Source organism: Anastrepha obliqua, chromosome 5, assembly GCF_027943255.1.
Source record: "Anastrepha obliqua isolate idAnaObli1 chromosome 5, idAnaObli1_1.0, whole genome shotgun sequence".
In the NCBI taxonomy this organism is placed as follows: Eukaryota; Metazoa; Arthropoda; class Insecta; order Diptera; family Tephritidae; genus Anastrepha; species Anastrepha obliqua.
In genome coordinates this window covers 112,598,938-112,616,879 of record NC_072896.1, presented here as the reverse complement: position 1 = coordinate 112,616,879, position 17,942 = coordinate 112,598,938, and the positions used below count along the sequence as shown (strand labels likewise).

Here is a 17,942-nt window from a genome sequence, read left to right as displayed (position 1 = left end):
TAATATGGAATAGTACAGCATATTTTATTACCTGGTTCGCATTGAAATAGGCAACAACATTGAAAAAATTCCAGCGAAATCACTTTCACTCTTTGTCTGAATTTGTGACATATTTACCTATGTACTCATAAATACACAATAGACCTTCCAGGCCAGCCTTATCACATGATTACCCTGTCGCAATCTATTCAAATTAGACACAATTGAAATAAACAAAGCGTTACGGAGCGACTAAAGCCGCGAAAAAGACCTACCGACATGGATATAAATCAAGAGCCTTTATCTCTTGGCAAATGTGAGTTGTCGTGGGAACTCGGGCAAGATGCGCAGCGTAACATCAAAACAATGTGTCAGCAACAATAATCAGCGCTCGAAGCAGATTCAACACTCCAATATGAGCTACTGGACAGAACTATGGGCTTGGATATTGAAAGATCCTGGCAAAATAATACGTTATGTGGTCCTATTTGTGTGTTCTATTATTGTGATTGTGCAGGTACATAAAAATAAAATTGATTTTTGTAAATAAAGTGAGCAAATTTAAGTTGAAGTGTGAAAATGTTGTTAATTCTTAAAAAAAACTAACAGTGCAACTATCAGTAATTTTGATTGCTTCAAACTACTTTATGTGTGTAAATGAAAAGAAAAATATATTTTTTGAGTGCAAAATTTCAGACTACTAATTATGCTTTTTTTCAATTAGTTGTCCGAATGCTTTTCCAAACTGTATAACCCACCGCTTTCAACTCATTCATATTTTAATTTGAACGACACTGTGGAAATGCCGGCTATCACCATTTGTCGTGAACCTCCCTACAAGGAAGATGTGTTAAATGTAAGTTAAGCTGTACCTCAGCTAATATAATATTTCCTGCTGTACATACACACACACTCACATGCACACATAATAACGGGTGATCAATCATGAGGTGCTTTTTTCAATAGTTAAAAAAAAAAAATGTAAATTATGTTCAAAACCTTTATTTATCATTTGAAAGGACTCGTCTTGTTGAAACCAAATGTCGTAGAGATCATTAGATTCAATTTCAGGTAGCAAAAAGTCCGATATCATGGTACGGTAGCGAGCACCATTCACAGTTACGTTGCGGCCATCATCATTTTTGAAAAAATATGGACCGATGATTCCACCAGCCCATAAACCACTCCAGACCGTTGTTTTCTCTGGGTGTAAAGGTAGCTCTTGAACCTGTTCTGGTTGCTCTTCATCCCAAATACGGCAATTTTGCTTATTGACGTAACCATTGAGTCAGAAATGCGCCTCATCGCTGAACAAAATTTTGCTCGAAAACAGCGGATCTTCTTCAATCTTTTCAAGAGCCCAATCAGCAAAACGGTGACGTGCAGGAAGGTCATTTGGCTTTAGTTCTTGTACGAGCTGTATTTTGTATGCTTTTAAATGAAGATCCTTCCGTAAAATTGACCAAGTTGTTCCATACGACAGTCCAAGTTGCTGAGAACGGTGCCTAATCGATTCATCGCGGTTTTCACGTACACTCTCTACTACTGCCGCTATATTCTCAATGCTTCTTGCTGGACGTGGTCTATTCGGTCGAGAATTATCCACCAATGAATATTCGGATTCAAATTTGTTGATGGTATGTCGAATAGTGTTTAAGGCAGGCCGATTATGTTGACCATAATGCGGTCTAAGCGCACGAAAAACATTTGTCACAGAACGCTGATTTTCATAATACAGTTGAACAATTTGTAGACGTTGTTGCGGTGTGAGTCTTTCCATGATGAAATGCCAAACGCTGTTCAACAAATCCACGATGACAGTTTGCCACAACTCGCGCGCGATCTGTAAAAAAAACGCAAATGAAAAAAACTCCTCTTAATTGATCACCCGTTACAAGACTAAAACAAAAAACTGTACATAACGGGGGTCTATTAAAATACTCCTACATTGAATGATCTGCCAAACTTAGGAAAAATAACTCCAAGAGGTCGATTCTCGTTCTGTGTAAAAGTGAAATGAAAAGTTTTTTCCCGTTTTCATTATACTTTCGATTCACTTTCCGTGAAAAAATGAAAAGAAGCGTAAAAATATTTTCATATGAAAATTAACTTCTCACTGTCAATTTGGGTCTGGAAAAATGAAGCCACGTCCTCAAGCGTGCAAGTGCGAGTATAGCTGCGTGACTACAAAACTCTACATAGTCCTGCCATAAGTTCTGTTACAAGTTAAGTCCGTTATAGATATGAAATTATAATTCTTTTTTTAATGAAGTTAGTTTTATTTAATCATCTAAACATTAAAAACAAAAATAATTTCACTTTCATTCGAAATGGTCACCATTTGCTTGTACACAAGCCTTCAAACGTTTAGGCCATTCGGCTATTGCAGCACGCACGATTTCCATGGGTATAGACGTCGCTGCTCGCATCAAAGATTGTTTGAGACTCTCCAAATTTCTTTAAGATCTTTGACAGGCCATGTTCTCGAATTCTGAATCCAAACTGTAACCCAATGGATTCAGAACGGGACTTTCAGAGGGTCAATCTTCTGCGGCTATGAACTCAGGAATATTTTTTCTCAGTCACTGCTGGGTGGTTTTTGCTTATGGGTGATCTTGCTGGAAGATCCAACGTCCTCTATGGAAGAGAGTATGGCTTAACTGCTTCACCACACCTTCCCAGAGATCCCTCTGGTACACTTTTGCCCCGGTCTTAACTCCTTTTTCGCAGAAATGAAGAGAAGACACTACCCACCAAACCATTACGGAGGCTGGATGGTGGCCACGCCGATCCCTCGGAACAAGATTTTTGGCGTTTTTAGAAGTTTTAGCATAGATTTTGTTGTTTTGCTTATTAAAATCTTTTGCAACAGTGAAAAGTTTCTCATCCGCGAAAGGAATATTTTCATTTTCAAATTTTCAAGTCTGAAACGCTTTACGTTTCTACAATAACTTCCGCGTTTTGAATAAAATCTTTTTCTCGCCAGCCATTTCTTCAAATTGGGGAGCAAATAGTAGTCGAAGGCATCCAAGGGACCCAAGTCTGGAGAATAGGGAGGGATGTGAAACAATTTGGAACCTTATTTCCATTAATTTTGCAACCACAACTGCTGAGACAGGAGCTGGTGCGTTGTTGTGATGGAAAAGAACTGTTTTGAAAATCACTCCACTTCCTCAATTCAAACGCATGTAAAACACAAAGAAATGTATCAATTTGACTGAAACTTGGTGTGTGTTCTTGCAAAAGATATTACTAACTAACCAGTAGTGCCATCTCTCTGACTTCACATGGACTTTTCAAACGACCCTCGTATGTTGTACATAACGCGAAATGTCGTTGCGGTGAACGTCATAGTGATGAAAATGTTCGAGCTACAGTCCGACAATGTGACATGTTGGTAGTCGAATGGCCTGGAAAGGTTTCTCCATTATAGTGCTTGGACGCTGAGTCTAATAGACATTTCAACTATTATTACCAGATGGAACGTCACTACTAGCAAACACCCACAGGTGCCGCATCTAATAATTTCAATGCTAAAGAATTTACTTGCACCCATGCGCGCGGCAAAATAAAGCGAGCCGAGTAAAATTATTGTGCGATTATAATTATGCAACGGGGTGTATATTGCTGAATTACGCCTTTATTACTGTATTTATGTATAGATTATAGAGCTGTTCATATAAGTATCACATAGGAAAAAAATACAAAATACAAGAACACCTTATTGCTTTTGCAAGACACGTGTTAACAAGTCAATAGTTGTTCTATTGAAAGCCTTGCATTGCTATCGGTTCCCGTGCACTACTAATAGGGTTTGGCAATAGGGCCATAAGATAACTTGTGTAGAGAATTGAATTCAATTAAATAAAATACTTCATTGAATGATATATTAGACCCCTTTTATTCGCCCCTTCTCTGCTCGACTAGGTAGGTAGGGTGGCTGTCGCAGTGACACACCTAGACCATTGTGATACCACTGGAACTTATCCTTACCCTATGGGTTCCTTTTCAAACCATCCGGTAGCTTTAATAAACGAGCAAAACTTCGCCACATCAATAAAAATACCGTATCAAGAGTGCAGAGCCTCTTTATAGCTAAGCTTTCACACTCACATAAAAGGTGTCTGACTGTTTCCTCTTCTTCTGTGTTAAAACAGCTTCTACAGAAATCGAAGTACGGGTGTCCTAACCTTCCTGCATGGCTGCCTATTTACAATTATCAGTTAATACCTCTAGCATGTTTCTTATAGCTTCCCTGTTAAGTCTTAACACGATTTTTGATCGACCGCTGTTCTCTATCGGCCATCTCTGTCTGCTTAGTTCGCATGTTGTGAGGTTTTGCCAACTTGTATTTACCTTGTTGATGGTTTCCCTATCTATCAGTAGTTTACAAGTGGCTATAGGCATAGGTATCAGCGTCTTATCCACTTGGAGATGAAGCGTTGTACCGATTCGAACAAGTTTATCTCCATTCTATGACTGTTTTAGACATAGAAATACACTGCAATGATCATGTAGGCGAAATTATTGGCTAACTCCGAGTTTATCGGAGTAAACCCATCCAGCTACTCTGTTGTCTAGTTTTGAGCCACCTGTATAGATGTTTATATCATTTTCTCAGACAATAAGCCGGTCATCCGAACGAAGGATTTATTTAATTTCATATCCTGGATCCTACAGAAATCCGTTGTACCAGGAATACAGAGTAACAGGCATCTATTAATAAATTAAATATTTATATACAATACATATACATAGATATTTATTGATTTAACTTAGTATATGTCTTATTATTATAAACTATATTATTTAAAAAAAAAAATTTTTTTAATTAAAAAATAAGAGGACTATTTATCAATAAATATTAAAATTTAATAAATATAAAAAAAAAAAAAAATTTTGTTAAATCTATTTATTTAGTAAATTTTTAATTATTAATTTTATTTTATTTTGTTATTTTAACAAAATTTTTTAATTAATTTTAGTTATTATTAAGTTAATTAATTATTAATTTAAATTTATTGTGTTAATTTTACGTAAATGAGTAAATTTAATTAAGACGGAATAAACTTAATAAAATTTGTTTATTTAATTATAATAATTAAATATAGTAAATTAATCGTCCCCTTAGTATTAAAATAGCCTATACATTTTTTGATGTTTTGAGAAAATGAATTTCAAACTTTTTGTCGAAAGTAGCTCTCACTCAAATCTCGTTATGTCTGTAAATATTTATTATTTTTTGACTGACGTTTTGACCCACTTTGTGGAACTAGAATTTGACAAAATTTTGACCACATATAAAATCTACGATGGAGAATCGAAAAATTCTATAAAAAAATAATAGCCTATGAGCACATAGGCTATTGTTATACTAAGGGGACGTAATAATTATAGAATTTTATTTATTTAAATAATTAAAAATTCCAATATAGACATCTCCGAGAGGTAAAAGTACAACTCATAGATAAATATATAGATGAATATAAAAAATTTAATTTTTATTATTAATTTATACAAATGTCTAACGTCAGATTAAAGTATGTGCCTATAAATGTAATATACAATTCTGCATTTTCTAATTTAAAGGGGTTTTTTAACAAAATTAATAGGCATCTATTAATTAATTAAATATTTATATACAATACATATAGATATTTATTGATTTAACTTAGTATATGTCTTATTATTATAAAATATATTATTTAAAAAAAAATTTTTTTTTAAATTAAAAAATAAGAGGACTATTTATCAATAAATATTAAAATTTAATAAATATGAAAAAAAAAAAATGTTGTTAAATCTATTTATTTAGTAAATTTTTAATTATTAATTTTATTTTATTTTGTTATTTTAACAAAATTTTTTAATTAATTTTAGTTATTATTAAGTTAATTAATTATTAATTTAAATTTATTGTGTTAATTTTATATAAACAGTTAAATTCAATGAAAATATTTAAAATGAAATAGGCTGTTTTCATTGAATTTTTTTAATGAAAAATAGTAAATTTGATTAGGGGTCTTTTTTACTTTGAACATAATTTTTCTAAAATAAAAGAATGTCCTCTCTGGTTCGTTCTGAGTAGACCGATTTCTCTTAGTCTGAGAGTTGACTTGGCAGCTGTTAGCTTGCCGACTTGCTCTATTGGTAATAGGTTAAGCATAATATTTAGTGCCTCTGTGGGTGGAGTCCTAAGCGCCCCGCAGATGCAAAGACTGACTATTATTTGTACATGTACCATGGTTTTTTTAATAAATATCTTATCTAAAGGCGGCCACCATACTAGTATACTGTATGTAAGTTTTACTTGCCGTGTTTGCTTTTAAGCGATTTTTCCAGAAATTTTTCTGAGAAAACTTTAAATTTGTTTATCTAAAAATATGTACACATATTATGTTATCTTCTAACTGTATTTTAAGACTTAGTATTAGTAAAAATATTTATTTGGAAAGAAGCTACAGCTGTTTTCCGGGGGCTCCTCTCAAAAAAGACATTTTGCGGTGACCACTATATCCCTGAACTGGATCCTCTAGAATTAAAAAACCAAACAGATTTCGTTAAAATAATGCTAAATCTAGTAATTAATTGAAGGAATAACCAAAATAAATTGTTTTGACAAAATGGCGGTTTCTCCAAAAAAAAAATCGATTTTTGACCAAAATTTCGGTCTGAAACTGTTTATAAAAAAAATATTTATCGGTGTGAAAAAATTTTCGATTAATTACTGAAAGATATATTTAAGAAGCTCGTGTTAAAATTTGAGACTAATGTGACTATGTCACATAGTTTGTTTTCTGTGCTACTGTAAACAAGTCAAGCGCGAGTGTGTTCCTCGAATTCTCTTTTATGCCTTCAATTGTCTCAAAATGTTTTCCACGGAGCGGCAACTTGAGCTTGGGAAACAGGAAAAAGTCACATGGAGCCATATCAGGCGAATACGGTGCTTGCGGAACGATATTAACATTATTTTTGTTCAAATAATCGCGAACAAGACGTGATGTATGAGCTGGTGCATTATCGTGATGCAAGAAAAATGACTTGTTGTCCCACAATTCCTTCCTTTTAAGACGAATGTTCTAGCGCAAACGCTTTAAAACGTCTAAATAATATTCAGCGTTAACCGATTTTGCGATTTGTGCGATTTTCAAGCACAATTTCCTTTACTTTTCCGATGTTTTCGTCGTTTACTAATGTTGCTGGACGACGTTCATGAGGCAAGTTTTCAACCGATGTACGGCCCTCTTTGAACGATTTGTACCACTGGAAAACACAAGCACGCGATAGAGCAGAGTCCCCATAGGTTGTCTGCAACATTTTTAAGGCGTCTGAAGCCGAAATTTTGTTGGAATAACAAAATTTCAAACAAATTCTTTATTCAACTTGAATTTCCATAGTTAAATTCGAAGAACACACTCGAGCTTGACTTGTTTACAGTAGCACAGAAAACAAACTTTGTGACATATCACGCTGAAATTTGCCATGTAAGCTTATAACAGTCCTACCAAAAAACAAAAAAATTATTTTTGCCATATGTCATCCGCGGACCGTTTTATTGAAACCGTCTCCTTCATATTTGAGCAGAAGGTATAACCTGCCTGTATACAGCCTGCCTGGCGGGTCGATTAAGTATGAAAATTGTAAAAGCGACCATCGACGCCGAATTTCGACTTTAACTTTTATTAAATTCTAAACGCTTATTCATGATCCTTTCTGCAATTGTTTAGTGCTTTAGGCAGTTCGATTTCAGGCAGTGTTTCAAATCGATAATTATATTTGACTACCCGCTAAATTTATTAAATTTCATTATTCTTAGAACATTATACCTTTTTGACGTGATAACGTCTTATAATTCTATGTAGCCGGCTGCACGCACCAAAATATGCGTCGTTATCTTGCTCATGCGTCGTTACCTTGCTTGAACAGCATGTTATGTTATGTTATGATATGTTATGTTATGTTATGTTATCTTATGTTATGTTATGTTATGTTATGTTATGTTATGTTATGTTATGTTATGTTATGTTATGTTATGTTATGTTATGTTATGTTATGTTATGTTATGCTATGTTGTGTTAAGTTATGTTATGTTATGTTATGTTATGTTATGCTATGTTGTGTTAAGTTATGTTATGTTATGTTATGTTATGTTATGTTATGTTATGTTATGTTATGTTATGTTATGTTATGTTATGTTATGTTATGTTATGTTATGTTATGTTATGTTATGTTATGTTATGTTATGTTATGTTATGTTATGTTATGTTATGTTATGTTATGTTATGTTATGTTATGTTATGTTATGTTATGTTATGTTATGTTATGTTATGTTATGTTATGTTATGTTATGTTATGTTATGTTATGTTATGTTATGTTATGTTATGTTATGTTATGTTATGTTATGTTATGTTATGTTATGTTATGTTATGTTATGTTATGTTATGTTATGTTATGTTATGTTATGTTATGTTATGTTATGTTATGTTATGTTATGTTATGTTATGTTATGTTATGTTATGTTATGTTATGTTATGTTATGTTATGTTATGTTATGTTATGTTATCTTATGTTATGTTATGTTATGTTATGTTATGTTATGTTATGTTATGTTATGTTATGTTATGTTATGTTATGTTATGTTATGTTATGTTATGTTATGTTATGTTATGTTATGTTATGTTATGTTATGTTATGTTATGTTATGTTATGTTATGTTATGTTATGTTATGTTATGTTATGTTATGTTATGTTATGTTATGTTATGTTATGTTATGTTAAAGTATATTATGTTAATGTTAACTCATTCTCTATATCCATACAAAATATCTATCAAACAAATAAAATTAAAATTTTCTTTTGAAAAATGCAACCATTCAATCAGTATTTTCTTATGACGTTATCACGTTAAACTATCGTCAGTAAACCGACTTTACAGACAACCTCTTTTTTGACAGTCTAAAAGTAATACAAATTTTAAAAATAATCTGCAAAATGATTTCCATATAGTAACAAGTTTTTTTAATCATCAATAATGAAAACGTAGTAAAAAGTAAAAAGTAAAAAAACTGGCTTAATTGTTTTTAAAAATATTATCTTTGGAAGTTAATACACTTCTGCCTTCGCTTGAACTATGTAGTTTTCAAAGCTTTCTTCGGCTTCAGCAAAGGCTTCAATAGCTTATTCAGGCGTTGAAAAGCAATCCCTCGCATTTTAGTTTTGATGTTCAATAACAAAGAAAAATCATCAAGTGCCAAATCAGTGTTGTAAGGCGGGTGACATTAATGACATGATTCGTCTTCGCTGGTTGGTTTTCCTTAATTCTCCCAAAACTTCTAGCAAAAAAATGGTTGTACACCACTCAGAATTAACTGTTTAAGGTTTCACTAGTGGTACAGTTGTGGCATGAACAGATTTTCCATAAAAATAGACGACGAAGGTGCCTCTTCCGCAAACAGTTTTTGTGGGATCAGTCTCGTCTTGGAACACCCAGACTGTCGATTGCAGTTTTGTTTGCGGCTCATATGCATAGATCCAAGATTCGTTACCTCTTACGATATCAAAGACGTGCTTTGATCCCCCGCGGTTGAGTTTCTTCAACAGTTAATATTTTTTTTACCAATTGACACGAGTCATTTTTTTGGTGATTCTCAAATTATTTGGTATTCAACGAGACTAAATCTTCTTAAGGGGGTCTTCTGGTCTCCAGCGAAAAAAAAATCGATTTTTTTTTTTTTTTGCATAATTTTGTTGTATGTGTATGCGAGAATACGCCACAGAAAGGATTTTTTGAAAATCGCATTTTTTCACATTTTTCTGGGCACCGAAGTGTACCCTCCTCCGGCCGTTTTATCATAAACTTTATCTTTAAACGCGTTTCCCCGAAAATCGTGTTTTTTAAGCATTTTGGTCACACTTTTCATAGTAGTTATACTCCGATTTCAATGGTTTTGGTCTTAAAAGGTTCGGAAAACTTACCGCTAAGTTTCCCCGTGTACGATTTTTGAAATTTTTTTTCATTCCATTTTTATAACCTTTTAAAGTTCAAAAAATGAGCAAAAAAAATTTTTTTTTGCAAATTGTTGCATAACTTTTGAAAAAAATTAAAAAAAAAAAATCTGTCACGGGAAAACTTAACCAGGGCAACTCTGAAGACAACGCATATCTAATTTTTGCTTTCTGATTACCCAGGTGGAAAAACCGTGACCAAAATGGAGACCTGTTTCGTTTGGAGGTGGACGTCTTCAGCGCCATTTCAAGATCGCGGGTGTTAATTTTTTTCAAAGTCAAAACCATTTTTTAAAAGCCAAGACATGTACCTGAAAAATTTTTTTAAATATTCACAGGATTTGTCACAATCAATCCCCAAAAAAACCCTTCATTTCAGGGCCTCGAGACCAGAAGACCCCCTTAACAACCAAAACTTTATGCAATATTGAATGTAGAAAATAAAAAAAATAGTCAAAACTATCCAAATATTCTGTCCGCCACTGTATAGCGTCATGTTGAAAAGTAGTCAGAAGCAATGTCGCAACGCCCTTTTCCTCCATAGAGGCACAAATTAATGATATGAAACTCAAGGCAGCCATAGGCGAACACTTGGAGACGATTGTTGGATTTGGAAACGCGCGCCATGAATTTAACCTGCAATGAAGTTATGAGACTGGCGCTGAACTGAGGTGGAGGGAAGGACTTTGTTGTTGTGACCTTTGTTCCTCCCTGGGACCACAGTTCACAGTTCACAGTGGTCAACAGTTCACTTTTTGACGTCGCTACTGTGCCAAAAAAAAAACCCAAATGAAACTATGATTGATTAAAGAAAATAATAGTAAGACCTTTTTTTAACGACAGTACATCGTACTTAAGCTGGAATGCCGAGAATGTGGGGCGAACGTCACAGTGATGAAAATGTTCGAGCTACAGTTCGACAAGGCGACATGTTGGTAGTCGAATGGCCTGGAAAGTTTTCCGTATTAAAGTGTTAAGTGAATGATATGAAACTCCCTTGCGATGATTCAGCTGTCGAGTACACAAAGGTTTATTGTACACTTCTCAAACCGCCGCATTTATTTGATTATGCAAAACACTTAACTAACAAACTGACACTTATAACTTGAAATCTTTATCTTCTTATTATAAACTGCATAGAATCTTTCGAAAGGTACTTGCCCACATCCGAAATATGTGACCTGCTGGCAAAAGTATCCTTTCAACCAACTGGAACTGGAGGAATTCTTTATGAATTCAACATTCGACTTCGAAGAAACTTTCTTGGGCGAGCAATATGGACTCAATGGCTTGAAAGAGAGTACGTTCAAGTAAAAAGCGCTTGGAACCAAATATTGTTAACGAACTTGTTTTTTGTTTAATTAAAGATTTAGAAATCGAAAGCAACTTACATTTCTATTTGGGCCGCTGTTATACACTGAAGCCTAAAGTCGAATTGAGCCGCACTACCCGCTCATCTGGTTATTCTCTAATGCTTACGCATCACATTGATCCCAGCTCGAGTACGGACATGACATTGGAACAAAATCCAGGGTGGCACGTTTACATACACGATTTCCGGCATAACTTCACGGGTAAGTGAAAAAAGAAAAAGTAAAAAAATATATATTTGACATGAGGAACTAACCCGAAAGTTGCCCAGAAGATTTTTGAATTTATTTATTTTTTAGTTTTTCAATAAGAACTCTCGATTTTTAAATCTAAGTCAAGTAATAGTCTATGTCGAAGTATTAAAAAAAATTTTTTTTGTTTCGTTTTAAAGAAAATTGTAATGATATCTGGAATTATACATTCTGTCAAAAAAGTACCGGGAATTGTTCAATAAAACGCAAAATAATTGTTTAATCATCAAAATTTATTTTGTCGCCTTCAAAATAGGTTCCATTTGAAGCAATACGCCTATGTCAACGATTAGTCTAGTCATCAAAGCACCTTTTAAACACGTTTAAAAAGATCTTCTTCAGCTCCTTCAGCGAATTCTCCTTAATGGCCTCTATCGACTCGAAGCGGCGCCCGCGTAGTGGCAATTTAAGTTTTGGGAAAAGAAAAAAGTTACAGGGGGCTAAATCCGGTGAATACCGTGGTTGTTCGATGATATTTGTCAAGTTTTTGGTCAAAAACGTGTTCACAATATGAGCCTTGTGAGACGGTGCGTTATCATGTTTTCTTTCCACAAATTGGGCCGTTTCCTACACACATTCTCTCTCAAACGTCGTATAACTGCCAGATAATATTCTTTACTTACCGTATAACCATTTGGAATGAATTCCGAGTGCACAACACTATGGCAATCAAAGAAAACGAGTAGCATGTTTTTCACTTTTGACCGACTTTGACGTGGTTTTTTGGGTTTCGGCTCATGTGGATAGCGCCATTCAGCCGCCTGTTGACTGGTTTGCATATCAAACTCATATCCTGTTATGATGCGCTGGATAAACGTTGGGGCCGAATTCACTTGCTCAAGCATGTCTTCAACCACCTTCTTCCGATCAAGTTTTTGAAAGAAATTCAACTCTCTTGGAATGAGTCGGGCAGCCACGCGTCTCATGCCCAATTGATGGTGTAAAATGTTGCAAATTGATTCCTGAGACATGCGCACGTCACGGGCTACCTCACCCAATCTTAAATGATTGTTTTCCAGCACCATTTGCTTGACTTTGTTGACGTTTTCATCTGTTGAAGACGTTGATGGGCGACGAGATCGGGGCAAAACTTCCACGAAGTTTCGGCAACTCTGCGACACTATAGAGGACAGTTTTACCAAAATTCCAGCAAACAAAATGTATGTGTAACGCGCGCTTTTTAAATGAACAATTCCCGATATTTTTTGACAGACTGTATAACGCCGTCGCTTTACTTGCTTGCACGCAGTCAGGAATTCAATGCTTGATACAATGTAATGCTTGTGATATAATGTAAATCTAGCTGAATTTACTTGAAACAAAATGTTTGCAATTTATTCACATCGGCTTGTGCTTTAAATATTTTCAACCTGAAAGCATTGAATGGCATATAAAAAACTCGTGCATGTACTTTGCGTGGAAGAAAAAACGTAACAGCCAAAAAAAAATTCTAAAATCAATAGGATTTTGTAGTGATTAAAAACTTGCACGTAGTTAGACTAAAATTCAACGGGCTATAAAATTGCATACCCAGTAAAATTGTGCAAATTCTGGTAAAAAAATTGATACAATTTAGGTTTGTTTTTCAATTTTGTACTAAGTTTGAAGATTTGCATTATTGATTTTTTTGTTTTAGCAAAAGCTTTATTTTCATAAAAACAAAAATCGGTTTAAAAAAAATCGATCAAATTAGCCTAAAGCTTCAATAGTTCCAAGTTGCCCTGACTAAACTCTTTCAATCCAAGTTCTACGAGTCCCTCAGTGCTCCTCTGATTTGCTTGAAATTTTGGCACATAACTACGAAAGCGTTTCGCTTTCTAAATATGCAAAAAACACAAAAATCGATTTTTTCTTTAAAATGTTTTATTTATAGTATATAAGTAGAAGCTGGCGCAAAATTAAACATCCTATAGAAAAATTTATATTTTTTACGAATGGCGTTGTACGTCAAGCAAATTTGGCATTTGTGAACCAGACGGATGTAGTATAAAATAATAAAGTAAAGATTTTCATCACTCAAAGTAATTTATTTATTATTATTTTTTTTTTTTTTTGCTCAAACGCCGATCAAGAGGCGCATAGTGCCAAAGTCCACGATTTTCACTTCCATCTATCGTCGACTGTTTGTGCAGCTTACCTTCAGCTAAGATTGTTGCTGGATAATTCCTCGTGAAGCCGGCACCGCAAGGATCCTTAAGGTCCTGCTCTGCGCCTGTAACATTGTGGCCATCGCTGGTATTTCTTGCGTTTTCTAAATGTATATCCGATCCGAGCCATTACCTTTTTCTTTTTATTTAGTTTATTCAAAAACAAAGTTGGATGATTAATTTTGCGCCACCTTGTAGCACCACATGGCACGAATTGGGCTACCAAACTTCAGCAGGTCGATTCGGTAGGAAATTTGTGGCTTAAACCAAAGAGAATACCTCGAATGGAGTACTAGGTTACAAAAAAACTCTCTGAATTGAAAAGTTTTAAAAATTTTTTGAGAAATTTCTTACGTCAAATTTGAAGTAACAAGAACTAATTTTCTCATATATCAATAATCCGCTTCCAAATTTATATTCTGCTAATATTTTTCTCTCTTCTCTAGAACTCAATGTAAAGGGCGCCAGTCGCACAGAGTATATTTTTGCTGAAATTAATGAGGAAATCGAAATAAAACTACAGAGCCAACATTTCACGAATGTTAAATCCAGAGATACGCCATGTTCCTACCTATCCAGTTACAGCGATATGAAGGTATGTTGCGCTTATAATCAACAATCACAAAAGTCCATTTAATCGAATCAAGCAATATTTTTAAAAATCAAATAGAATCAAAAGATATCAATTTCTTGCCATTTATGAGAACCTATTTAAGTCGTGTAACTGCCTCAGCTGGCTTAAGAGTAACCCAACTGCGACTTGAAGTCATTCCTAAATCAGAGCCAGAAACCATCAACGAAAGTTGCGCTGGTGTGAAGCCAGCTAAGGCAGGCAACTAAATGAAATAAGTATTGAAAAAATGGGAAATAGGAAATGCGAATGTTCGTTCTTCGAAAAAAAATTTTAAATATTCCAAAATAAATTTAATTTACCTCTTATATTTACCATTTACCATTAATATTTTCAAGCTCTTAGATACAGAATCCGGCACTCGAACTGTAACCAACTTCAGACCGCTCGCGCATCAGCTGTCTGTTAGTTAGCTAAATGGCAGTCCAGAGTATTGTTTACAAGCACGCGAATTCATTTTTCCGAGAGTAAAGGTGAAAAAAGTGGGAGGCTAATCGATAGCGGCAGACTTATCACCTGCCCTGTCAAAAATCAAATAGATATACGAAACTCTTGCCTTGCGTTGGTTTCTTATCGAGGCCCTATGCTCCCGAGAGGAGTGAACAAGGAAAAAAAAAGAAAAACTTCAGTAATGGATTTCCAACGTAATACTTAGTGTGATTGCATTATATTTGGCTGGGAAATCACAACCAGCGATTGTTGGTGAGCTCGAGCACCATAAAGTAAATAAAGTTTTTGTTTATTGCACCATTACTCGTTACAATGATACTGGTAGCATCGCGAAACGTCATGGAGGTGGTCATCAAAAAACTGCAACGTTACGTGAAATGGTTCAAAAAGTGAGAAAGCGACTTGAGCGAAATCCCCAACGAAGTACCAATCAAATGGCGAAGGAACTGAAAATATCTGACCGTAGCATCGGCCGCATACTGAAAAATGATCTCAAAGTCATGCCTTACAAGATCCAAAAAGCGCATGATCTTACACCAAAGCAGCAACAAGTCAGACTTGAGAGAGCAAAGGAGTTGCTTCGCTTGGCCATTACTTCGCTTTCGAATATTGTGTTTTCTGACGAGACAATTTTTCAAATTGAGCAATTCGTAAGCTCCCAAAACGATAAGGTTTATTTGACCGACCGTCCATACGAGATTTTAAGTCATCGATTGGCCACCGGGAGGCAGCATCCACCATAGGTAATGGTTTGAGCCACTGTAACCGCAGATTTGCACTCTCCAATCGTTTTCATCGAGCCTGGCGTCAAGGTAAATGCGAAATATTATCGGGAAAGTATTCTGGAGATTGCTTTGAAGCCATGGGCAGACAAACATTTCAGTGGCAAACCATGGACGTTTCAACAGAACACGGCTCCGTCTCACAAGGCTCGAGTGAACCAAGATTGGCTAAAAAACAACGTTCCGAATTTCACAACGTCCACGCAATGGCTCTCAAATTCACCAGATGCGAATCAGATGGATTATCCTCTTTGGCCCATTTTGGAGATCAAAGTCCGAACTAAAGAATTCACCAGTCTCGAGGCGCTGAAAAAAGCCATTGTCCGCGAGTGAGCCAAAATACCTGCAAGTCACATTCGGGTAGCTTGCAATTCATTTCTGGACCGTCTCAAGGCCATAGTCAAGTCAAAAGGTGGTCATACCGAGCAAAAGGAAATTGATTCTTAATTTTGTATTATTTTCACAAATTTGTTCATTTGAATTGAATAAAAGTAATTTTGCTAACTAAATTCATGGGCTTTTTAATTGGTTACACTTCCAGTGCCGGACTCTATATTTTTGTGAGATAGAGCGCATTTATTGCAAACAAAATACAAAAAATCCAAAAAATCACCTATAATTTGGTCGTAGGTGCAATTTTGTACAGCCTTTTCCCAGTTCAGGTAGCAGAGGTTATGCCAATACCTTAAGTTGATTTAGACATATCTGCTTTAACTTTATTTAAATTTCTTTCAGTGTGCTGAGTTGTGTGTCTTCGAGAACCTCGCTGCTTCGATCAACTGCACTGGTCCTTGGATGTACGGTATACCCCAACAGCCATGCAACACAAGCACAAATATGCGGCATTTAATAAAGGAGTATGGCGTGTAAGGCGACACTCGAAAAGAGACTGACATTATGCAGAGTCACTAATTTTTACCTTACTACTGCTTTTTCAGCTACTACGATAGCGATGATGATATAGAATGCGATTGCATAAGCCCTTGTGAGGCGCGCATTTATTCCACCTACATACAAAATCGAAAAACACTTAGTTTGGGCCAGCCACGCACTCAAATATGGATATATTATTCCACAAAATTAGTAACGGTAATGTTTGATAAAATATTAAAGTTAATATATGAATCGAACTTCACAATTTAACTTTACATTTTCGGCAGCAGATGATCGAAGAGAGTCTCAGCTATGATACTACACAATTTATTGCTGATATTGGCGGCTCGTTAGGTTTCCTCTTGGGTCTCTCAGTGCTAGGCTTGATCGGCTTAATGGAACATGTAAGAATAGTTTTCAAATAATTTTCTAATCACATTTTAACGATTTTCCACACAATTTACAGATAGCCTTATTTTTCTGTGGTGGTATTATTAAAAAACAATTAAAACATGAACAACAACTGCAGGACGAAGCAGAACGTCGATCTCAAACCAGTGCAACAACCGATACAACAGTAGATATAGCCACCATAACCAAAGAGAAGGAATTATATATGAAAAAGTGAATATTTTCTTGGTATCCTTTGAGAAATTTTTACACTCAATATTCAGTGAGAACTGATTAGCTTCTATAATTTTTGAATTTTTAATAAATTTATAAACTTAACCGCAAGGGAAATATTGATATTTTTTTACTTTATTTGTGTTTGTTGTCTTAAGGGGTTATATATGATACCTTGTGAGCCCGAAAAATGGACGATTGTCATAATTTTTTTAAATATGTTTTAGAACTTTTATTCAAATGAGGCATATATCAGACTGAAGGGTAACTCTCGAAGAATACATTTTGGTGTTTTTATTTTAAAAAATGTTATTATTTATAGTTGATATCGCCCCTCCCCCGAAATACCGTTTTTTAGAAGAGCCTTGCGGTGATCACGGTAGCGCATGAGCAGCTCAACTGAAATCAAAAAAATTTAATGATTATTGTAGAAACATGTTTTTTAGTGTATCTGAACGGTTTATTTACCCAAAAAAAAATTTTCTCGATATGAAAACCGCTTTACACCAAAAAACGATTTTTGAGGGGTTGAAAAATTAAAAACAAAAATTAATTCCAGCGAACTATGCAAATATTTATAAAAAGTGAATAATTCGAATAATTAAAAAAAAAAGTTTATGCAAATCGGTCAAATAGTTTTTGATAAATAATGATCACCGCGACGGTCATTTTCAAAAAACACGACTTCGAGATAATCGCGTCTAAAGTTTTGCGTGGACTTCATTTCCAAGAAAGGTCGCGCGGTCTGTAAATTTCGTTCTAGTGCTCCGATTTTTATGATTTTTTGAATTTATATTTTTAAGATGATGTACTTTTAGAATATGCCAT

At 34.7% G+C, this 17,942-nt stretch overlaps 1 protein-coding gene across 1 annotated transcript; it reads left to right on the top strand.

Moving 5' to 3' along the window:
• Nucleotides 1–394: 394 nt before the first annotated feature.
• LOC129248295 (uncharacterized) lies at nucleotides 395–17,148 on the top strand. The gene is made up of 9 exons (XM_054887786.1): nucleotides 395–496; nucleotides 704–835; nucleotides 11,126–11,285; nucleotides 11,353–11,559; nucleotides 14,201–14,349; nucleotides 16,353–16,483; nucleotides 16,556–16,706; nucleotides 16,781–16,894; nucleotides 16,957–17,148. Exons 1-9 carry the CDS (start codon nucleotides 395–397, stop codon nucleotides 17,116–17,118), a joined length of 1,308 nt encoding a protein of 435 aa, XP_054743761.1. The 3' UTR covers nucleotides 17,119–17,148.
• Nucleotides 17,149–17,942: the final 794 nt, after the last annotated feature.

Bases quoted from the DNA above. Each gene is read 5' to 3' on its own strand.
- LOC129248295 (XM_054887786.1), top strand. From the start codon at position 395: ATGAGCTACTGGACAGAACTATGGGCTTGGATATTGAAAGATCCTGGC. The intron at 836-11,125 runs GTAAGTTAAGCT...TAAACTGCATAG, and splicing joins ACAAGGAAGATGTGTTAAAT to AATCTTTCGAAAGGTACTTG. The intron at 11,286-11,352 runs GTACGTTCAAGT...GTTTAATTAAAG, and splicing joins ACTCAATGGCTTGAAAGAGA to ATTTAGAAATCGAAAGCAAC.